General features: G+C 45.8%; 1 protein-coding gene across 3 annotated transcripts in view; it reads right to left on the bottom strand.

The window, feature by feature from the left end:
* POLK (DNA polymerase kappa) overlaps positions 1-24,685 on the bottom strand; it is a 44,909-nt gene that overhangs the window by 3,728 nt on the left and 16,496 nt on the right. For 2 of the 3 annotated variants that reach the window (XM_058656375.1, XM_058656376.1), the window contains exons 4-12: positions 17,299-17,451; positions 15,792-15,923; positions 13,805-13,958; positions 11,174-11,413; positions 9,268-9,392; positions 8,167-8,333; positions 5,785-5,817; positions 3,894-3,990; positions 742-913 (exon numbers count right to left, since the gene is read on the bottom strand). In XM_058656375.1, coding sequence (XP_058512358.1) covers positions 742-913; positions 3,894-3,990; positions 5,785-5,817; positions 8,167-8,333; positions 9,268-9,392; positions 11,174-11,413; positions 13,805-13,958; positions 15,792-15,923; positions 17,299-17,451 — 1,273 coding nt within the window. The remainder of the gene's footprint in view (positions 1-741; positions 914-3,893; positions 3,991-5,784; positions 5,818-8,166; positions 8,334-9,267; positions 9,393-11,173; positions 11,414-13,804; positions 13,959-15,791; positions 15,924-17,298; positions 17,452-24,685) is intronic. The other variant, XM_058656377.1, reaches the window with a different exon arrangement.

Below are 24,685 nucleotides of genomic sequence, written 5' to 3'. Positions count from 1 at the left end.
GATTTAGCCACTAGGTCATTGCAGCAGGCCCCAGGATTTAATGTCTTAACAGACTGTAAGGGAGTCTTGCTTTGCTATAGAAACAGTACCATGTTTTACAGTGGGTCGATGCCTTAGGTCCCCAAAACTCATGTCTCCATGTACCAAACTTTGCTTTCTAATCTATGAAGTGCTGAATTTTGAAGTATACCTTGCTCCCCCAATTTCAGCAAGCAGTAAGAAAAATAACTGGGGGCCTAGTGCGATGGCTGAACGGCTATACCCTCACCTTGCATCTGTCCGGATCCCACAGGGACACCGGTTTATGTGTCAGCTGCTTCACTTTCCATCCAGCTCCCTGTCTGTGGCCTGAAAAACCAGTAGAGGATGGCCCAAAGCCTTGGGACTCTGCATTTGTGTGGGAGATCTGGAAGAAGCTCTTGGATCGTGGCTTTGGACTGGCTCAGCTCCGACTGCTACGGCCATTTAGGGAATGAACTAGCAGATGGAGTATCTTTCTCTCAGTCTTTCTCCGTTCTGTAAATTTGATCTGTCCTTCCAATAAAAATAAATAAACCTAAAAAAGAAAAATAACTAGAATTAAATGAATGATTCTGGTTTCACATACATTAAGTCCTAAAGAATTAAGCTAAATAGCAGTACACAGTGAGAACTTGCTGATGAGGATTAAGAAACCCAAGAAGAGAGTATTCCAAAGTTGAATGGCTAAATCCAGGGAAAAAAAAAGAAACTGAGTCATACCCATAAGTCTTAATCTCAAGGGACGTGGAAAATCAGCATCAATTTCAGTCCTCAGTAACTCCTTAGCTACAGCAAATATCTCTTCTGCAGTAGAAATAGGACAGGGAACTGTACATGCTCGTGTCTTCACTTCAAAGTCCACATTCTTGAGCTTGATGGTAATGGTTCGACCCTGTGAAACGTTACGACACTTGGTCTTTAGTCTCTGCTAACACATAAGAGAATGGAAGGACAAGTGACAACTGATGGAACATGGTAATTAAAATGGGCCTCAGGGCCTGGCATGGTAGCCTCGTGGCTAAACCCTTGCATTGCATGCACTGGGATCCCATATGAGTGCCGGTTTATGTTCTGGCTGCTCTGCTTCCCATCCAGCTCCCTGCTTGTGGCCTGGGAAAGCAGTGGAGGACGGCCCAAAGCCTTGTGATCCTGCACCTGCGTGGGAGACCTGGAAGATACTCCTGGCTTCAGACTGGCTCAGCTCTGGCTGTTGTGGCCAATTGGGGAGTGAATGAAGGATCTTTTCCTCTGCCTCTTCCCTCTGTAAATCTGACTTTCCAATTGAAATAAATACATTTTTTAAAAAGCCAAAATTAGGGCATGGCATGGTGGACTAATGGCTAAAGACCTCACCTTGCACACACCAGGATTAGAACTGGTGGCCCTGCTTCCCATCCAGCTCCCTGCTTGTGCCTGGCAAAGCAGTCAAGGATGGCACAAAGCCCTGGGACCCTGCACCCGCGTGGGAGATCCGGAAGAGGTTCCTGGCTTCAGATGGGCTCAGCTCTGGCCACTGTGGCTGCTTGGGGAGTGAATCATCGGATGGAAGATCTTCCTCTCTGTCTCTCGAAAGTCAGAAGTAATCAGAACCCAATTTTAGCCAAATAATGTATTACCTGAAAGGCAGAATGACAGAGGGAGGGAGAGCCAGATCTTTCAGCCAGCAGTCAGGTACCCTGTGTGGCTAGGAGGAAGCAGGAAGCTGGACAGGTGGAACATTGCAAACCACTATGGAATGCGAGTCCTAAGTAGTGGCTTGATCTGCTGTGCAATAAAATCTGTCCCAACTGGATTTTTACAAAACATCTTCATATGAAAAGGGCTCTGCTAACTAGTCTTTCCTCTTGTTAGAGATGGATTCAGTAGCACAAGGTGTTGCCTCACTGACAGCGCCTCACAGACACTCAAACTTCCTGCTGCCCTACATACAGACAGCATGGCAGACAACTTCTCAGGACTCACCGACTGTGCCTCACTGGCACTTCCTGCTCCTCTACGTACAGACACCATGATAAACAGTCTCTCAGGATTCAGTCTGCAGCCAGCATTTCACAGGCACAGAGCTGTAGCTAGAGAGGATGAAAATGTTCTGGAGACAAATGGTGCTGTCACACAAAACTGCTCATGTACTTAATGTCACCAAACCATACAGTTCAAAGGACTGAACTGGTGACATCCATGTTAGATGTATTTTATTAGCTCTTGCAGATACAGCTTAATTCCTGCCCTCCCCTCCTCTGGGGAAGGCTAGGCTTGCTGACATACTGCCTAGGGGAAGGACCATCTCTCATGTGCCCAAGATGCCCAGGGCCTTCACGTGACCCAGCACAATGTGATGAGGCAAGTACTTTAGTCTCAGGATGACCCGGCTGACTCATGAGAAAACTGTCTGATGCACCAGATCTGGGACCGCCTGCAGGACCCCTGGCCAGTACCTCCTAGGACTGTCAGGTGTGTGGAGAACAAGACTGAGAAATGGAAACAGAATGGCTCATTTTAGTGCAGTTCCCTGGACGCAGTCTCAGAAGTGAAGAGGTGCTCACAGCAGCATGTTCACTTCAGGATTTCTGCTTCAACTTCCACAGTCAAATGATTCTCCAGACAAGCTACACTGCTGCTTGGGATGGTGGTCCCTAGCAGAGCACCTGGGACTGAGTGCCACCACTGTTTCTGATCTGGCTCCCTGCTATGCACCTGGGGCAACAGCAACAGCCCGGATGGTTTCCGGCTCTTGCCTTTGGTCTGGCTCGCCTCCACTGTTGCAGGCACTAGAGAGAGAAATCAGCAAACACAAAACCTCTGTTTCTTTCCCCTCATCATTCTGCTTTTCAAAACAAACGAAACAACACACAAAAAATTTAAAACCAAAAACAATACAATTTTTGAGAGAACTCAAGGTATGACAAGAAGGGTTACGAAAAAACTATTCATCAGGTATACTATTCTTTATAATGACTTCACATATTATAGTAATTTTACCTCTGAAAGTGCTGGGAAAATATCAAAGGTGAATTGTCATCAGTGAAAGAAGTTATGAACAGGAATTCAAAGCCTTTGAAGCTTTTGTTTTCAACCTGTTAAGCAAACTGGAATAGAGCATTGAAACAAAATGTTTATTCCAGGAGGTCAATGTCTATGCGAGGAAAAACACCACAGGATGACTGGAGAGGGGTTTCTGTGTCGTGGCTCTGAGGAAGCCCTCCTGCTCCCTGGTTTCTTATGCCAGTGTGGCTGCCCTTACACTGTGTACATGAGAAAAACACCACAGAACGACTGGAGAGGGGTTTCTGTGTCACAGCTCTGAGGAAGCTCTTCCCCTCCCTGGTATCTGACACCAATGTGACTGCCCTTACACTTGCTCGTGTGCACAGTGCTGGAACTACTACAGTCACCCAGGCTGCTCATCCGTACAACTTAACCCAGGCCGGAACTGTCGGGGGGAGTAGGCAGCAGACAGGCTGTACCAATAGTTACCAGCCTGCACTAATCATAAAGAGATCTGTGATTGCACCATGCTATTATTTATTTTTATTGGAAAGGCAGATTTACAGAGAAAAGGAGAGATAGAGAGAACGATCTTCCAGCCACTGATTCATTAGCCATGTGGCTGCAACGGCCAGAGCTGAGCCAATCCAAAGCCAGGAGCCTGGAGCTTCTTCTGGGTCTCCCATGCAGGTGCAGGGTCCCAAGGCTTTGGGCCATCCTTGACTGCTTTCCCAGGCCACAAGCAGGGAGCTGGATAGGAGGTAAAGCAGCTGGGACATCCCATACAGGATGTTGGCACTTGCATGTGGAGGATTAGCCATTTCAGCCATCAAACATTTTAAGATTAAACAGTTTAAGACTAAGAATCCCACCCTAAGATGAAGTACCTTAAGTCCTTCTTTTTGGAGATCTTGAGCAAGATCTCTGCATAATTCTTGGCACAGGCTGTACTGTTCTTCTGCTTGACTTATCTCACTGAATGTTCTGGAAAGACAAGAATTATTTTGCTGACTACAGTGTACTATAACTCAGGATGGTGTCTGAATGATATGGTGTGTTTAACTGTAAGGTACATTACCTGCAGTACAAAATAATGCTTCAGGTGCAATGAGATACAATAAAATAAAACATCCAAGAATACAAAAATCATGGAAGAACCACTGATTGGTAAGCTAAATAGCAAAGGAGCAAATTTATGCTCTCATTCTCATCAGGGTATTTTTTTAAAGGGATGACTGAGTCATTGACAGGTAACACAAAGGGTGTATACACATGCTCTGCTCCACAGAATCACCCCATCACTGCAGAGGACCTTTCTGGAATGGGAATATCACAAAGCAGATTCTGTGAACTGGCTCTTGGTACCGAGGCAGCATCGTCTAACCAATGGCCAGAGAAGCAAGGCTGTTAAGCAAACAGTGCTGAACAAAGTTGAGAGGCCATGTTGACACAAAAGAGGAACATTATCACAGCAGACGCAAGCTCAGGAAAGGTGGCAGCTCTCCCAGGCTCTCTGCACTCCTGTAGGAAGTGGCAGCTCTCCCAGGCTCTCTGCACCCCTGTAGGAGGTGGCAGCTCTCCCAGGCTCTCTGCACCCCTGCAGGAGATGGTGGCAGCTCTCCAAGGCTCTCTGCACCTCTATAGGAAGTGGCAGCTCTCCCAGGCTCTCTGCACCCCTGCAGGAGGTGGTGGTAGCTCTCCCAGGCTCTCTGCACCCCTGCAGGAAGTGGCAGCTCTCCCAGGCTCTCTGCACCCCTATAGGAAGTGGCAGCTCTCCCAGGCTCTTTGCATTCCTGCAGGTGGTGGCCCTCCCAGGCTCTCCCTGCAGGTGGTGGCGGCCCTCTCAGGCTCTTCCTAGATTCTTGGCACCCCAGGCTTTCAGCACCCCTGCAGGAGGTGGCAGCTCTCCCAAGCTTTCAGCACCCCTGCAGGTGATGGCCCTCCCTGGCTCTCCCTAGATTGTGGGCACTACTGCAGGAGGTGGTGGCCTTCCCAGACTCTACGCATCCTTGCAGGAGGTGGCACCCCTCCCAGGCTCTCAGCACCCCTGAAATGGCGGCAGCCCTCCCAGGCTCTCAGCACCCATGCTGGTGATAATCAGTGGAGTTCTTATTCTCATGAACTCCTTCATAAACGCACCACAAAAGCACGGGCCAGGTAGCCCAACACTTCCTCCTAATTTCTTTGTAATGAGTACACTGCTAGTCACATTGCTCGGCACCTAGCATTCCTCACCTGGACTTCCTGACGGTCCTTCATGAGTAAGCAACGTCCACATTTTCATATGGTGCATAACATCCTACTTCAAAGATAGGAGTCATTTGACTATTTCTCTATTAGTGGATATGAACGTCTGAAGGTCATTTTATCCATCAGTTTCCTGGGGTCAGATGTGGAATTTCCCGCTTGTGGCATCACATGGCACTCGGACAGTTTTGGATTTGGGATTTCTGGATTTGTGATGTTCAACCTGCATTTGATGCTTCTGCCTTTCACCAGTATTTGAAGACTTTAGGGAAAATCTTCCTAAATCACTTCTTAAATTTCCCAAGTAAATCTGATGGTTCTTACAAAGAATCTTGAAATTAAGACTCTTACAGTTCATTTTTTTTCCACCGAGAGCACTGTGCTAGGACCGTGAGTCTAGGAAATGGCTATTGTGATTGCCATTATATTTTTAAACATTTCAGTGATATCTGTATCCAAAGTTATAACATTAGTTATGAACTAGTAATAAATAACTAGTAAACTAGTAATAAGTAACTAACAAAACATTACCTCTCAACACTCATGCTTTTCCTCTCTCCATCCCTGGAAATGGAAAAAAAAAATTACTTCTCTTCCTTAAAGACGAATGAGTTACTTTTAGTTAACCATGGTTTAACATATCAATTACTCTTCAAACATCTAAACTTTTTCATTAAAGTTTATACATCACAAAAAATAGTAAAGTTTTTGTATCTACAAATAAAACTATTGGAGTTATTATTGTGCCACAGTGGTTAAGGCTGCCAGCGGGGACACTGGCATCTCAATGGGCACTGCGTTCAGTCCCAGCTGCTCCTCTCTGATCCAGCCCCCTGCTAATGGCTTGGGAAAAGTAGTGGCAGATGGTCCAAGTGTTTGGGCCCTGCCGCTCACGTGGGAGATCCAGAAGAAGCTCTTGGCCTCTGGCATTGGTCTGGAGCAGCACTGGCCATTGCTGCCACCTGGGAAATGACCTCTCATTTTCTCCTTATAACTCTGACTTTCAAATAAATATATCTTAAAGAAGACCTAAGTCTGTCACCAAAGCATATGAATAAGATGCTATCATGAGTATATAAGTCATGATTCAAGTTTATATTCTCATCGATGAGAACAGATATTACAAATTCCTTCTGTTTAAGGCATGCTTATATAAAAAAAACCCCACAAAAACCAGTAGGAGGTGGTATTATAACATCTTGCAGTTATGGGATGTAATTGAACTTTGTGGTTTTTCACCTAGAACAGCAACTTGCCTCTCCTACAATATGTTCATTACTCATTTAGGCCACACCATAGAACTCAGTCACAATGTGGTACAAAGCAATTAAGATGGAAATCGGGCATCTAGACTGACTGGTTTGGCCTGGCTGTGTTCTATTGTCTGACAGGAACAGTTAAAAACCATGAGAGCTGAAATAACACACAGATTACTCATTTTCCGAATACTCAGTGAGCCTATTGTGATCCAAGTCCTGTTCTAGAATGTGGTAAATACAGAAATGAACATTACACATGAAGTCTCTGCCCTTATAAAGTCGATGTTTCAATGGAAGGAGGAAGCAAGTATGTAACACGGGAGAAGACAAAGCAGAGTGGGGCACCAGGGAACATGGACAGAGGGCAAGGCAGGCCTGAAATGGCCTATTCCTGCGAAAGCCTGCGAATTCCAGGTACACCTGCCTCTCTAAACACAGGATAACATATTGTATTAGAACTATACTGTTTTCACGTATATCGAAAATAAAAGCGGGTGACTTTGGATTAGTGAGTCTTGTCTGCTGCTGTTTTCATTGTGCTGTGATGTCTCCAATGGCCACCACAGCCACGTGAGGTCAGTCAGTATGCCCAGTGACTGCACAACGGGGAGCCTCTGCAGCCCCAGGTGGCTCAGCTAGGCGGGGCTTCCGGGCTGCGGTGCTGTTAGCCTCCAGAGCACCGAGCAGGTGTGGCCTTGGGGCTGCTGCCCACCACAGGTCTTCCTCTCGTTCCCATTTCTTCACTCAGTTCTTCAATTTGCCCTTACAGCCTCAGGGCCCTTCCGCCATACCCTCACCCCTACTCTGCGTGACTGGCTCCCTGTGGCAACCTCTGGATGCCACCTACACCCTCACTCTGCTTTACTGTATTTATTTGTTTATTTGGATTTTCAATGTTTTGTAAGATGATGTTTATTTATTTATTTAATTTGAAAGGCAGAGAACCAGAGGCAGATGTTTCGTCCACGGATTGATTTCCCCAGTGCCACAGTGGGGGAATGGCCAGGCCAGGGTGGCACACAAGCTGAGAGACACAAAGTTGGTCCAGTTCTCCCACACAGGTGAGCCTCAGCAGGGCTCACCCCAGCAGGAAGCTGGGCTGGAAGAGGAGCCGGCACTCTGACTGGCAAGCTGGGCACTCCAGGGAGTACCTGAGCTGCTGAGCCTGCTGCCCCTCTGTGGTCATGCTGTGTCGGGGGAGGGCTCTGTCCTGCTTCCTGCTAACACTCTCAGTGCCCAGAACAGTGCCTCCCACAGAACGCCTTGTGGTGACCCAGGGACCGTTTAGAAAGGCAGCTAGCTCTTTAGGGTGCTTCAAGGGATTATCAAATCATCTTGCTTCAAGAAGCCATTTTTCTTTCCTCAATAGTCCACCCCTGGCTAAGTCAGCCAATCCCACTAAGTTCTGCACCAAGGCCAAGACAGGGACAGACAGGCAAGCAGCTATACATCTTCCTGTTCATCCACCCGGTCCTAGAACAGCACCCTTCCCCCATGTCCAATCTGTTGACTCCAGTTCAAGCTTATATTGTGAACTCAGTGTAATGGTCTTAAGGCCATGTGACCTGTGTCTATAGGCTCCATCTCAGTGGTTACAACTAGTACTTCAGAAGCAAACGATAAAGAAAAAGCAGGACAGTGATATTAACAATACCTTGCCAGGTGTGTTGAACCTAGACCCAGCGAGATGTGAAGGAAGTAATGCCAAGACGTTTCTGAGAACAGGAGAGAAAGCAACGCCCTCTGCTGGTAGAGCTCAGCACAGGTGACAACTCCAAGGGCCTTTAACATTTTCTCTGTAACTTTTCCTATTCCAGAAACCTAGAGGAGAATCAGCGTTCATCATTAAACGTTCTAAGAGTAAAATAAGGATTGAGGCTATAGTCTCATTATACCTTTTATAATTAGTAACAGATATGGATAGTGTGACTGCTTTCACAAGCAGTTGCAAAACTGCTTTAACTGCATTCTGTAATCATGTAATAGTGAGCTAGACAAATGGGACTTTCGCTACAAGCATTTTTTAACCTACCAGTACACATAGTGACCCACCCAAGGGCTGCTCACTTGGAAGTTATCCAACCCTAGAGCTTTGTAAGTGAACACTATTCACTCCCCAGAAAATGACGACTTTATAGAGGTGCCTGCAGATTCTATTCAGTAATTACTGGAGGAAATCCTTGGAGAAGGCCTTTCTTCTGGGTTTGAAATACAAGAAAAATTCATTCCTATGAACCACATGGAGGGAGAAACGCAGGTCCTAGAACACCTAACAGTGACAGAGCAATCACTGTTGAGAGGAGAAGTGTGTGTGTGCAGTGTAATCCAGCAGAGCTGCAGCACAATAATGCATGCCTCTCCTGGGACCTCAGAGGGTCATCTTACCATTTTAAAGATGGTCAAGCATTTTGGTTTATTTGTCAAAAACCACTGAAACCTGGACTCTCTGAAGTGTCCTATCGATCGTCTGGCAGCAACATGGGCATGAGAACTGAGACGGCGTCTGGCTGCTCTTCCAAGTATTCCTTTTATTTCCCTGTCCTTGGCAGGAGAGCACTTAAATCTTGTCACCTATCAATTTCCTCGATGTTTCCAGAAAATACATTTCCGGACGCCAACCAGCAAGGCTTTATAAAACACTTTTCCAAGTCCAAATCCAACTGCCCAGTATAGCCCTCACACAGGATGGCTACCAGCCCACGTGGTGCCCCTTCAGAACTCGCACACGCAGCTGAGCCTGTGCACAAAGCCTTACCTTCCGAATGGGCAAGTCCTTGATAAAGTTCATCACGGCTTGTCTAGTGGGAAGAACCTGGTATTGTCCATTTGGCTTATTCTTATCACTGCATATTTTAGCTAACATTGTATTTGGGGCAATACCTAAAAAGAAAAAAATTTTGTAGACTCAAAGAAATCAATATGTATAACTTTTAAATACATAATGACAAAGCAGAAAAATCATGTTAAATGCAAAAAAAAAAAATCTGTATATCCTGTGAAGTTATATGTAATGCTACTTTAGAAATAGCATCTGGGCCCAGCGTGGTAGCCTGGCGGCTGCAGTGCTCACCTTGCATGCACCCGAATCTTCCTCTCCGGCTCTTCCTCTCTGTAAATCTAACTTTGCAATTAAAATAAATATATCTTAAAAAAACAGCATTTGATTCTCATTTATCTCCCCATGGCTTTGAATAGTTTTAGAAAATTTTGAAATTTAATTTTTTTGTCAGCAGAGATGAAGAATATTTAATTCTTTCCATAGCAAAAATCTAAGAATAACTTCAGAGCTGAGTCATGTATGTTGTTTAGATTGAGAGGCAGAGAAGATACTTGCCAGGGCTGGCTCCAGAGCAGGGTGCAGGCTGGAACTGAGGACTCTTGGCAGGCACCTGCACCTTTGTGTTGCCTCCCAGGGTCTGCACCACAGGAAGCTGCAGCCAGGAGAGCCAGAGCTGGGATCGACTCAGATAGCTCCATGTGAGACATGGTGTTTTTAGAGCTACGCTTGAACTGAGTAATATTAAGCATTATTACTAGTTAACTTTTTTTAAATTTTTTTTTAAAGATTTATTTTTATTACAAAGTCAGATATACAGAGAGGAGGAGGGACAGAGAGGAAGATCTTTCGTCCGAAGATTCACTCCCCAAGTGAGCCGTAACGGCCGGTGCGCGCCGATCCGAAGCCAGGAACCTGGAACCTCTTCCGGGTCTCCCACGCGGGTGCAGGGTCCCAAAGCCCTGGGTTGTCCTCGACTGCCCTCCCAGGCCACAAGCAGGGAGCTGGATGGGAAGTGGAGCCGCCGGGATTAGAACCGGAGCCCATATGGGATCCCGGGGCATTCAAGGCGAGGATTTTAGCCACTAGGCCACGGTGCCAGGCCCTACTAGTTTACTTATTATCTCTTGCAAGAATTACAGGGCTGTATGTAGTGATTCTAGCTTCTCTAAAAAGACGCAGTTTAGGACAGTTTAAGTAGTATCTTGTCTATAGATTATCCTTATACAGAAACAACAGGAAAGGTCCTGGGTTACAGGGTACTTAGAGCAATGACAATCAAATGCGTTCATTATTTTTGCTGCTTACAAAAGAAAGGATTACTTTCCAGAAAAAATGTTTCACAATTTCCAGAAGTCTTCATGGTTAAGATACTTTGAAACAGGTATACTCATCGATAACAGGTTATTTCAGTTTCTTTGCACATCTTCCTAAAACTGATTGTTGCTGCTTTGGCAGAGAAAGCTGGACCCAGCATGCAGTGCTGCTTCACAAGGTCTCTGATGCGCAGCAGTGACCACGTTTAGACTGAGGTGTCTTCAGGGTTGGCACACCTACTGCCCCCTCCCTGGGGGGCACCTGCAGGCTTCTCTCATGCACTGACGTATTCCAAGTCCTGCTTGGAACATCAACATATTTTGTACATAATAAAAGACAACTACTTGAGATTTTATGATAGCTTTCCGTTTCTTTTGTGCTTCTAGCCCTTTCTGCTTAACTCTAATTTGTGTGTTGTTCCACAACTACTCTGATAGTAATAGTGTTAAATTGAATCAAAAATGAGTCAGTTAAACACTGCTGGATGTTTCATAAAGAGAAATGACCACTGTGAGTGTAGTTAGCCAGAAGGAACGTCACAACTGCACAGCCTCACCCATTTAAATACCTGCACTGGCTGTCAGTCCTGTTTTCTGCTCAATTCTGAAACGAATTTCCTTCACCACTTCCTCTGCTGATGTTCCAAAAACAACGGGGTTGTGGAGCACTTGAGGACCGCTTTGTTCTTCACTGTTTCCATGAAAAGGACTTTCTAGGGGCGGCACGTCAGGTGGGCTGTCTTCAAACAGGAGCGGGGAGATGGCGCGGTCACGTTCGCCCAGCGTGTCTGCTTCCTTGCCTGCTGTAGCTGCACCACAAACAGGAACCGCCCGCATGTCAGGTTTCCCAAACCAGAGCCAGAACAAAAGATCATCTATTTCCATAACATATATCTTAACTATTCTACTGATTAATTTTTGTACTTCATTAAAAGTAGAACGGGGCTTCAATTTACATGATTTTTCTCAGGACAAAAAGAAATCTTTTTCTTTTCTATCCTTAGCTAGAGAAAACCAGAACTTAGAAATGCGGAGAAAGATAATGAACAACACAGAATAACTACACCTGGAAAATAACTTATAAGAGGGGGGGAAAATCCTTAATTTTTCATTTATGCAAGAAACTTCAGATATGAATGTAGTCTGAAGTTTCTTCTTTCAAATGCTGTTTCCAATTCTGACTTGCTTGTTTAGAAGTTGTCTTTTTTTCCTAGGATATATGTTCAAAATAAAAACTATCCCTGAAAATTATGCTTCTTTAAACATGCAAATATTAGATAAGCAGAGTTCAACTGCAAAGGAAATAAGCTTTATTATCATCATTCAGTCATACAGTCTTATCACCAAAAAATAAAGGAAACATATCAAGCTGGTTATGACTTCATTTTACTTATATTTTTCATACATAGACCGTAAAACACTTCTAAAACTGTAACTGTACTAAAAATGTACAAATTCATCAAAGATTTAGTTCAGGAGAAATGCATAAATGTGTTTATAACAGTGAAGATTAGGAGCAGAGTTTTCTGATCATATTTCTTAGTTTTATTACATTTGTGCATAAATGCTTTCCAAATTAAGGCAAAGGCTGAAGAATCACATATGTGGTCTCCATGTCAACAGGACTGTATTTTACTTGAAAAATGAACTTGGTCTTTTGTGAAAATGTAAAGACAAGGTAAACACTGTGATGAGTATGTGTTACGAATTTTGTCACAGACGCTTTTCATATTCTATTTTTAAAATGCACTAGCAATTCAGAGGGAACTCCAAGTGGGGGTGATAAACTTTCATCAGCAGTAGAGGTCAGGTAATGAGAGCTGCAGAAGAACGGCAGGTCGCTGCTGGGGCAGGAGCCCAGCTACCAGGAACCTGCTCCCTGTGCTAACAGGTTGCAGGGGTCAGGGGAACTGCAGGACACTAAGCCCCCCGTGAAGACATCCTGCCCTGCCCTCAGGTGAGTCACTGTGACAGGGCATACAGCACAGTGCACAGAGTGCCCCTTCTGGAACATCACAAGAGCTGCTGCAGAACCTTGTGGTGACACTACCTGCCGGGCTGCTGATGTAATCAGAGACAGTGCTAGAACTAAAGCCTCCATCTTGATGGCTGCTGCTAGTCGTGTGATGCTATTTCATTCCTCATATGGTTTGGCACTTGCTCACTAGGCACACAAATGAGAGAAAATGTAAAATCATAATGATCATTTTTTACATATGTGGAGACCATAGTCAGTAACACATGTTCAAAGAAAAACACTTTGGAAAGGTGGCGGGGGAAGGGCTGGCACAGTGGCTCAACAGGCTAATCCTCTGTCTTGCAGTGCTGGCCTCCCATAAGGCACTGGTTAGAGTCCTGGCTGCTGCACTTCTGATTCAGCTCCCTGCTTATGGCTTGGGAAAGCAGTGGAAAATGGCCCAAGTCCTTGGGCCCCTGCACTCACACATGGGAGACCTGGAAGAAGCTCCTGGCTCCCAGCTTTGGACTGACTTAGCTCAGGCAGTTACAGCTATTTGCGGAGTGAACCAATAGATAGAAGATCTTTCTCTCTCCCTCTTTCTGTAAATCTGCCTTTCAAATAATTTTTTTTTAAAGGAGGAGGAAAACAGAACAGGAATGTTCCAGACTTTGGAAGATGCATCCATCGCCTGCCAGAACTACAAGGCCCTGTTCCTGTGACAGCAGACATGCCTCCAGCCCACAGAGTCATTCATTAGAAACAGCTAAAGTATCTTACTTATCTGACAGGCAGAGTGACAGAGCGAGCCCTCCCATCAGCCGGCTACAACACTGAGCCAGAGCCAGGAGTACAGCACACCCAGATTACAGAACATGTGGGAAACAGCAAGATTTGGCTATGTCTGAGGCTCATCTTTTAAAAATTGTTTTCATTAACGGCCTGATAAAACATTCACAGCAAGCCATGGCTTTCTCCACTTGAGTGCCGTCAGTCTGCTGCTCTTCAGGTTGCAGAAGAGTAGCGGCGACCCCCTGGCCCAAGGACTCCGACGACCCCGCTTACAGGTGGCCTCCCACACAGGGAACTCAGAAAACCTCTGGTGCTCCATGTCTCTCAATGTAGCTGGTCCCACCATCTATACTTGTACACGGTCATGAGCCAGCTAGGTCAATCTGAAAGGCTGTTTTTGTTTATGTTTTTTTTTTTTTTTTTAATTTGCTAGTTGCAATAAACTGCTTACCATTTTCTGCAGGGTTTCCCATTTTGGTGAAGTACCTTCTTTTGTCCTCGGGCCAGCTCTGTCTTTCCACTAAGTGCTTTGTTATGTTTAAGTAGGCTTCATCTAGACTCACAGCCATAAAGTCAGGATCGTAATCAGCAAGTATTTCCTTAACCTTCAAAAGGAATAACAGAAGTTCCAATGTTGTCGTCACTGCAAAACCTTCTCCAGAGACCTGACCAAAAGTTTAGTACTCTGGCCCTGCAACTACAGTAATGATCCTGCCATCAATAAATCATGGATTGAGGGAATAAATAATTCACTCTTTAGACTCATTTGTCAATTCTTTCAAACTAAAGCAGATCAGGAAGGAGATCACAAAAAGCTTCCTTTTATGCAACACTATTCGGCCACCTATAGCAAGATGCAAAAAGTGACGCATACAAATCTTGGAAGGTGACACTGAGGCACCAGTGGCTGGCAGCCCTCCGGAGATTCTGAATGGGCAGTGTCCCAGAGACAGAAGTGTGCCTGCCACCTCGACGGGCTGCTACCAGAACTGAAACGGACACATGTGTAAAGATGAAATCTGAAGCTCCAACAAGTAAAGATGCTGCACTATCCTGGGTTCCTTAAACTTATTGATTTTTCTACGATTTATTTTTAAATTTTTTATTAGAAAGTCAGATATACAGCAAAGAGGAGAGACAGAGAGGAAGATCTTCCATCCACTGATTCACTCCTCAAGCTGCCACAACGGCCGGAGCTGAACCAATCTGAAATCAGGAGATAGGTGCCTCTTCCGGGTCTCCCACGCGGGTGCAGGGTCCCAGACCACAACCTGAGAGCTGGGGCTGCCGGGATTAGAACCAGCGCACATGAGATCCTGGTACAGGCAAGGCGAGGACTTCAGCTGCTTGGCTACCGTGCCAGGCCAGAGTTCCTTAAACTTTTGAGCCACTCTATCAACATTACTGCGTGTACAAGCAGTGACAAACGTGTGTTGCAGTTCATTTACACATGAGCATCATTCGTGAAGCAGCTTGTACTCAGATGTGAAGATGCTGAGAACAGTCAGTTCTTACGTACTTGTCACTGTGTTAGAAGTTGTACTGAGTCAAAGGAGGACTTTATTCTTCACAGGATTTTAACTTACTAAAGCCCACTGCAGTTATGGTGAACATTTTATGTCTTTGTAATACACAATAGCTATTGTAGCAATTTGGGGAGTGAATTAGCAGATGGAAGATCTCTCTTTCATTCTGCTTTATAAATGAATCAATCAATCTTTTTGGAAGTCAGGAACACAGTAAAAGAGCTAAAGAGGAACCACATGGGAATGAGCCTCCACCATCCTCCAGCTCAAAGCTTCCACAGACTCTTCCTGAGAGAGTGGTAATCGCTTTTAGACTGGGTTGGGCTATTCTCCTCAGGAGAATACAAATAGACAGCAGAAAGACAGTCCCCTGCAGGACTGTGAGGCATCAAGTGGCAAGGCAGGCCCATGGGTGCCTCCATGTTACGGCAGCAACTGCACGGTGTCTGGTGTGATCCTGCAACCTTCTAATCCAGGACGTAAATCCCAGCACACAGCCTAGGGGAAGTGGCAGTGTCCCACAGGAGACACTCAGAGCCCTCGTCCCGCCCTTTCTCCCTGCTGACCAGTCTCCTGGACATCATCTGGCTAGACTGTAGGGCATGAAAAGCAGCTAACAGCCACAGATTCTGTCACTGCTTAGAAACACTGACACAAACGTAAAAAAGGCTGAAATCAGGGATGAAGAAAATCCATACTGCACCTGAAGGGAAACATGGCTAGCTGTTTTAACATATAAGGAAGGCTACTGCTCACAAAAATACACGCGAAGGCAAAAAAAGCAGGGGAAGTACAGGAGGAACAGCCTGGGTGTCACCCTGAGCCCAGCACCCCAGATGCATGCTGAGGGAAGCGTGGAGGCATCAGGTCTCTGCCATCAGGGGCTTGAGCAAGACGGAACCCGTGACTTACCTCCTCACTCACCGCTCGATACTTGTCAAAGTTTGGGGGCACTATAATAAGCTGTGGGCAGAGTCTCTTCGCAATAAACCCTGGCATGGCTGCTCGGACACCAAACCTTCTTGCATGGTAATTTGAAGTAGACTGAAGCAGAGTTGACCACATGGGGAAAAATATACAAAGCAAAGTAGAGATATCGATCAATACAAGGACATTCTTTTACAGCTTACTGACCTGCACCAGGCTTTGAGTTTACCCTGTTGGGCCGTAGGACCTTATCTCACTGCTGTCCCACCTACATAGGACATGATACTACATAGTAAGCAAGACAGACAGTCTTAGGAAAAAACTTGCCTGTATTCCCAGTAACTACACACACTGTTCAAACAGGCCTCCTCTTCGGCTGGCCATGTAATGCAGCAGTTTGTTGCACTGGCTTCCCATAGCTGAATGCCGGTCAAGGTCCAGCCGCTCTGTGTCCATCCTAGTAGCTGTGAGAGCAGTGCAAGATGGATGGTCCTACTGTGCAGGTCCTGACACCCATGTATGAGACCCACATGGAGTTCCTGGCACCAGCAGTTGTGGCTATTTGGGGAATAAATCAGAAAATGGATGATCTCTCTGTCTCCGTTACTCTGCATTTCTAATAAATTAATGTAAAAATTAAATAGAAGACATACATGTATTCTAGCTAGGCTATATCAAAGTTTGTAAGACGCTAGGTGATGCTACATGAAAGTAATAATGCAGCAAATAGTATAGGAAGTTGTGAGGTAATGGGATAACACAAATAACAAAGATTTCAAATCAAAATAATAAAAAGTAATACAACATCACAATACAGGTTGAGCATCTATCTCTGATTCGGGGTTCTTCGCATCTGAGGATGCCTGTCTGTACACCATTCACTGACGAGGTCTCCCTAATCTGGAAATCTGAAACTTAAAGTCTGGCATTTCGAAGTGTAATGTAGGAAGCTCAAAAAGTTTTAGGATTCTGGGAATAGACACAGAGGCTCACACGCAACTTTTGGGATTTGTTTTATTTGGAAATTACTTATCTAACAGAAATCAAAGCATGTCAGATAAAGCAGGCCTCCAAAATGCTGTGAGCAGTCTTTTAAGTTTCAAAAATTTGTAAAATTTTACTTTTATTTATTTGAAGACATACAGACATAGACAAAGAGAGATCCTCCAAACATTGGTTCACTGCCAAAATTCCCGTAACAGCCAAGGTTGGATCAGGCCGGAGCTGGGAGCTCAGAGCTTGGCCCTGGCTTCCCACATGGGTGGCAGGGACCCAAACCCTACAGCCATTACCTGCTGCCTCTCAGGGCACCTGTTAGCAGGAAGCAGAGCTGGGACTTTATACCCATCACTCCAACATGGCACAGTAACTACTCCAGTAAAAACATCTTGATCAGGGATGGAGCTCAATGGAAGTGCTCTCCTCCAAGCAGCTGAAGACTGACCAGAATAGACAAGAAATGCCCGTTCGCTAGTCCTCTTTACCTACTTACCAACATACTCATTGAGCCCACAGCAATCGGCTTGTCTTTCAGCTCTGGGTTGTCCCTCATCTCCACAGCCGCATAGAAAGCATCCATGTCCACATGGACCATGGTGTTACTTAGATTCCGGCTCTGTTCCAATTCCATTGCAAATCTGTCCACCTTAATTTAAAAATGTTAACATGTGTAGACATGACACTGAAACTTCATTGACCAAAACACTTATCTGATCTAGCTGGTGGCCTGTACCCGCCCACCCCTCATCCATTGTGAGTTACAAATACACACTTATTGATGCTCATAGGTGTTTATGAGGGTACATATAGTTCATTACTGTTGAAGAGTGCATATGTCTACTTTATTACTGTTCATTAAGGCTGGTAAGTGCTTTTTAGTTGAAGAACACTGGTTTATCTACTTGAAAAGCAGAGAGAGAGAGAAAGACGGAGGGAGAATATAAATCCATCTGCTGTGTCACTCCCCAAATGGCTGCAATGACTGGGGTTGGATCAGGCCAAAGTCAGGAGTTTTGGAACTCCACGTGGATGGCAGCGTCCCAGTACTTAAGTCATCTGCATTGACACGAAGCTGACTGAGAGTGAAGCTGATGGTCTTGAACTGGTGCTCATAAGGGACGTTGGTGTCACAGATGGCAGGTTAACCTGCTAAGCCACAAAGCTGGCCCCTTGGGGAGTGCTTTCATTTTCTCAAACAGTTACAGGGTGTTCTCAAATATTCCTACCAACTCTTCTCTCTGCATGCTCAGATACATGAAAAGCAACTTAATAAACATTTACTGAACAGAGGAACCACTCCAACTATTTTTTCAAATTATTTGACAACTGTATAAATTTGGAGAAGTTATTGTAACAAAGTCTTAAGTTAGATGAAACAAATTCCTCCCCCTTTAAAAATATTTATTTATTTATTTTTATTGAAAGTCAGATTACAGAGAGAAGAAGAGACAGAGAGAAAGATCTTCCATCCACTGATTCACTCCCCAAGTGGTCGCAATGGCTAAAGCTGAGCTGATCTGAAGCCAAGAGCCATGAGCTTCTTCCAGGTCTCCCACACGGGTGCAGGGTCCCAAGGCTTTGGGCCATCCTCCACTGCTTTCCCAGGCCACAAGCAGAGAACTGGATGGGAAGTAAAGCAGCCAGGACACAAACAGGTTCCCATATGGCAATTGAAGGTGAAGGATTAGCCAGTTTAGTCACTGTGCTGGTCCCGAGCAAACCCTTTTTGACTGGTAGTATTAAGAGTTTTAAAACAGTGACAAAGGCTATTACATACATACTTATACACATGATGTTCATGCTGTGCAGTGCCTAGAAACCTAAGGTAAACATTCATGCCCTCTGTAGAAGAGTGAACGATAATACCAGGTAAGTGTTATTCCCTACAAAGAGCTGAAAACAAGCTGTAATTTATCCTTCAGAACTTTAATACATGAAGGAACTCCAAAAAACTTCAGGAACAAATAAAATTAAATGATAACATACACTGAACTTTCTGAAGACCCCCATGTATGTCAAATACTACAGTAAAAAATACAACCTTTAAAGAACTTCCGTCTCTCACTGAAGTCGGATGCTTAACTATGTCCCATGGCACCAGCCCGCCAGTGTGATGTTTGATGGATTTAGAATCATGCAAGGAGAAAGCAGTCAGAAGAACTACAACCGAGTACAGGGAGCAGGGCCTGGGGCTGTACCAAGGCCAGAACAGTGTGGGCATCTGGCACCACAGCCCAGCTCGGAGTGCTGCAGCTGATTGCTGGCTCCATTCCTCATGCTGGCTTCCTGCTAGTACACATACTGCGGGGCAGCAGGGCTAACTCAAGACTGAGTCTGTGGATTAGGTCTCTGGCTGCAGGCACTTGGACAGCAAAAGTTGGTGGGTCTGTTGGTCTCCTAAATTTACATAAAATAATAGCAACCACAGACGAGTAGAGGGAAATAATAAGCACGTTGTGGCATCTCTGGAATGTAATTATCCTCTAAGGCAGAGAGTGACAGGGCTATAAGGTGCTGCAATTCAATCTATTCTCCACATGCACAGCTGTCTTCCACAGCCTTTCTTCTCCTCCTCCTTCTTCTTAACATTTATTCTTTTTTTTTTTTTTCCCATTTGGAAAGGCAGATTTATAGAAAGAAATACAGGGAGAAAGATCTGCCCACTGGTTCACTCTCCAAGTGGCTGCAATGGCCGGAGCTGAGTCAATCTGAAGCCAGGAGCCAGGAGTTTCTTTCAGGTCTCCTATGCGGATGCAGAGTCCCAGGACTTTGGGCCGTCCTCCACTGCTTCCCCAAGCTACAAGAGGGAGCTGGATGGATGCGGAGCAGTTGGGACACAAACCAGTGCCCATATGGGATCCTGATGCATGCAAGGTGAGGATTTAGCCACTGGGCCCCGAGGCCTTTCTTTTTAGCATTACTCTTGTGCTCGCTGCCTAGAACTGCAAGTTCAAACCACACTTTCTCTTCTGTAGACATCACCCAGAACTCTGCTGGTCTCTAGCAGCCACAATGACGCTGTAGAGGGCGCGGCTGGCTGGGTGTTTTGCACCTCTTCAGGCCCTCTGGCTGTTCTGACACCTATCCCAGCTCTGTCCCACGGCTTCCAAGATCTGCTCACATATCATTGGTTTGCTAGGTAACTTAACTACATCTTTGTCCTCCAAGCCACAGAACTTAATTTCTCATATTTGTTTTCCTCCTCTTACTAAACATATATTGTATTAGATACTAAGTTCTAAGTTTTTCTTTTCAAGATCTTATCTGTCTTTGAATTCTTTCTAACAGGGAGGGATGACTGGTAGGAGACCAGGAAGGAAATTAACAGTGATATGTGAAAGTTGGCTAAAAACAGAAAAAGCAACAGAGAAACTGTGGACAAGGCTTTGGGTTCTGGTAATACAACTGACGCAGTAAACAGAACGTTCCAATCTGACTCATCTATCGTCTTGCTTTAGTCTTATTTCCTACAGTATGGCAACGATGAGTTAGCACTGAGCATCCTGACAGGATGTGCATACAGAGGGAGACTAAAAACTGTCCTGTGTCCATCCAGAAAACACGGCCAAGTGACAAGTCAGGACAGAGCAAGGGAGACACAGTGACCTGCAACAAGCCAGATGGGCAAGGGTCCTGCTCGGGCTCCTGTGGCCATGCTGACCATGTCTTTCATAGTCCCCTTCCCAGGGCCGAGAGGGAACATCCCCAGCAGATGACTCATCTGTTCCAGTTCCTTCCCCGAGACAGGACGGCTCACTGTTGCGTGACCTCTCTCTGCAGCTCCCACACACAGCCCTGCCGCTGAGGCATTCACACTCTCCCTCATGTGCCGTACAGTTATGGACTGAGGCTCTAACACCTCCACAGCTCCTCTTGGCTACTACGGGGAACTGTGTGTTCCCTGGAGGTCAGGCAGGCAGGCTCAGTCCTGCCCACTCGCATTGGAAACCTGCATGGGAGTCCAGGCTCTTGGAACCAGCCCGGCCTACCCAGGCTGCTGCACACACATTTGGGGAGTGAATCGGTGGACTGAGACTTCTCTCTGTTTCTCTCTCTTCGCCTCTTAAATACGTAAAAGTCAGCAAAAGAGTAAGAATTTCGGTTCGGATTCTAACACTCATTAGTTGCATGACAGTGGGCAAGGTAATTCTCCTCCTCCTTGCTTTTCTTTATAAAGTGAGACTAAACCCAACCCTTCAACATCCACTGAGAAAATTAAAGAAGGGCTGGCACTGTGGCACCTGCATCCCATACGGGAGTCAGTTCAAGTCCCGACTGCTTCCGATCCAGCTCCTGCTAATGCAGCTGAAGGCAGCAGAGGTCCCTGAGGAAACACTGGCTCTGGCTCCAGCTTGCCCCAACCCTGTCCGTCATGGCCATTTGGACAGTGAACTAATGGATGAAAGATTTTTCTCTCTCTGCTTTTTTCACTCTGTAATTCTGTTTTTCAAACACATAAATAAAATCTTCAAAAAAAAAAAAGAATTAAAAATATCCCTATGGGATGTATTTAGCAGAGGATATGAAAAAGGCTTAATGATATTGCATATACCATACATGGCCCATAACAGCCAAGTGTCTCTCAAGTCTGTTCACTCACTGACTCAGGTCAGTGGGTCCAGAGATCCTCATGACCACTTCCACTTTAAGGCTCAGGACGAGAAAGTGGGCTGGTCCCGAGTCGCACAGCTAGCAGCACCAGGCCCTGCCATGCAGCTGGTTAGGTCCAGTGACTCTCAGACTGTGTTTCTTCTATCATCTCCCGATGCTCCTTTACACACTGAGGCAAGTTCAAACTGTTGAGGAAAAGCAGTCATCAGCCTATGTGTGTGAAAGGGCCAAGGGGAAGAGGTGCAGAAAGGAATACAGCAGCCTTGAGAGCAAAGTCCTACCCACAAGGGAGCCCATCTTCCCGGGGAAGACCTGTGACCCAACACAGGAAGGCTATTTGATCTGATACCATAGATAATAAAACTTGGGGAGGAATTTCACAGCCCTCTGTCCAGCAGTATCCCAGAAGGGGTAGCGTGGACCCTCCATCCACAGCAATGCAGTCTGAAGGTTGACTGCCAGTGTACTTCTCTGTGACATTCGGCTTGCTGACCCTACTCTCCGCCTGGTGTCTAGAATTCTCATGGGGACAAGGATTTGCTACAGTCTCCATGAGCAAAGTCTCTAATGATACATTTTATATTTACAAGACAGATTATTTTCTTTTTAAAAGCCCCATTCCCATCAGGAGAGTATTTTAGAGATAATGATTTTCATTCTTTTGACTTGTTATTTCCCTAGCAACTACTGAGTACATCTGGGTCAATAAAATGAGCTGATTTGCCAAACAGCTGCCACGGAATGTAACACGGACCTCTGGCAAGTTAGAAATTGCCTCCTGTGCAGTTTCCGTGGGAGGGAACAGCCCCCAGCAGGCTCAGAAGCAAAGCCAGGAAGTCCTGCCCATGCCCCAGCCACTTCCTGGGTGGTCCCAGCCTTCTCCCTGGAAGCTCTGATCCCAGGCCACAGGGGCCAGCCAGCTGACCACTCCGGGTGAGGACACCTCCACAGCCTGCCCACTGCCAGGTGAGCCACCTAGTTTGACAAGAGATCAACTTTACCTTTTCCTGTCACATGTATTCTCTCTTACACCATGCAGTCTTGCCCGCCCAGTCTGATCCTGTCTGACAGACTCCCTGTCCCACTAAAGTGCAATAGTCTGCTTGCCATTACACTGTCTCACACTCAAGTCTTTCTAGCATGAAGACCAGACCCTTTATTCCACTCACCTCTGCTAACAGTTCTGAGGTGACAGTTCAAGAGTCCTTAAGTGAGAGAACATTCTAGAGTGTTCTTTCACACACTCGGGAGTCATGCCTACAGAGTTCTCACCTCAGTTCCTGTCCCAATATGTGGAACAAAACCTACAACATGGACATTTAGAACTCTAAAATAGAAACAATTTCAATTGAAAACATCTCTGTTCTGTATTGACTTCTTAGGACTTCCTCAATCCCCTCCCATTTACACAACTTCTTTCAGAGCAAACTCAACAAATCAAACAATGTGGCAATCAACATAAAACACATTTCCTGCCATTCCACAACAGGAGTCAGGGAGCCTCCCATGAAACAGGCAGCCCCTGGAACAGGACCCCTCATTGGATTCATCTGATTCACAATGCAAGGTATTTGCTGTTCCTCCAGGTTGTAATCACATGCAAGGATATGAGCCTTAGAAACAGCATAGCAGCACAATTCATGTGAACCGTGCCTTATAATGTAATCAGGTGTTTCTATATTACACAGTCACAAAACTTGTCAAAACGTAGAAAAAGTAAATTGCTCAAGAATTAACAGCAATTTAGGGCCCGGCGGCGTGGCCTAGAGGCTTAAGTTCTCGCCTTGAAAGCCCCAGGATCCCATATGGGCGCTGGTTCTTATCCCGGCAGTCCCACTTCCATCCAGCTCCCTGCTTGTGGCCTGGGAAAGCAGTTGAGGACGGCCCAAAGCTTTGGGACCCTGCACCCGCGTGGGAGACCTGGAAGAGGTTCCTGGTTCTTAGCATCGGATCGGCGCGTACCGGCCCGTTGCAGCTCACTTGGGGAGTGAATCATCAGACGGAAGATCTTCCTCTCTGTCTCTCCTCCTCTCTGTATATCTGACTGTAATAAAATAAATAAATCTTTAAAAAAAAAAAAAGAATTAACAGCAATTTAGAAACAATGTTATTATGAGCAGAATGAAAATTTACCAAAACCCAAACCTTGACTAGCAGGCACTGGTCCCAGGCACCCCTGGCTCCTGACTGCCGCTTTGGCTCATGCAGAGCCTGGGAGGTGAAGGTGCGGCTCAAAGGACTGGGTTCCCACTGTCAGCCGGGACAAGGTCCATGGGCCTAGCTCGGCTTCCAGCCCCCACTCTGGGAGCAATACGTCTTCTGAACAGAGGTTACTGCTAACAGGCCAGGAGAAGCCATACCTAGTGTGGTTTCTTGAGCTCCACCTAGGATACCTCAAATTCCACCATAATCCCATTTCTTAAATAACTAAATAACATTCCCACCAGCCAAAGAGTTGAAAATCCCCATGACAACCACAGGAAATGAACACAAATGGAAGAAAAGTGCTTCCCTCTTCTAAGAACTACACCTCCCCTTTCCCAGCACAGCAATGGATAGGTATTCCCCCACTCTGTTCTTCCTCCCACATCTGTTGCCCAATATCCATGAGTGCAGTGCTAGCAGATGGAAAACCTGATCAGAAAGCAGGCGAGGCTCCTGCTCCTCCTGGCTTGGGTTACGGAATACAGCTGTGCCTGCATGCTCTGCTCTGCTCTGCTCTGCTCTGCTCTTCTCAGTGACTTCAAGACTGATGGTGGCTGCCCGCCACACATATACAGACATACAGAGACATACACAGACACCCAGAAACACACATACACCCAGAAGCAAAGACACACACAGACATAGACACTCACAGAACCACACATATAGCCAGAAACACATACACACACACATACTCACAGAACCACACATACACCCAGAAACGCACATGCACATACACTCACATAACCACACATACACCCAGAAACACACACACACCCAGAAACACACACACATATACCATTAAGGTGGACTATGTCAGCCAATGGACCTTGGAAAGATTTTCTCAACCTAGCAGCAATGAAAGCAACAGCATGGGCCTGGCAAGATAGTCTAGTGCTTAATCCTCACCTTGCATGTGCCAGGATCCCATATGGGCACTGGTTCGTATCCCAGCTGCTCCACTTCCTAGCTAGCTCCCTACTTTTCACCTGGGAAAGCAGTTGAGGTTGGCCCAAAGCCTTGAGCTCCTGCACCCGTGTGGGAGACCTGGAAGAAGCTCCTGG

Source organism: Ochotona princeps, chromosome 28, assembly GCF_030435755.1.
Source record: "Ochotona princeps isolate mOchPri1 chromosome 28, mOchPri1.hap1, whole genome shotgun sequence".
Taxonomy (NCBI): Eukaryota; Metazoa; Chordata; class Mammalia; order Lagomorpha; family Ochotonidae; genus Ochotona; species Ochotona princeps.
Note: the sequence above shows the minus strand (reverse complement) of the source record. Positions and strands in the feature narration are given on the sequence as shown.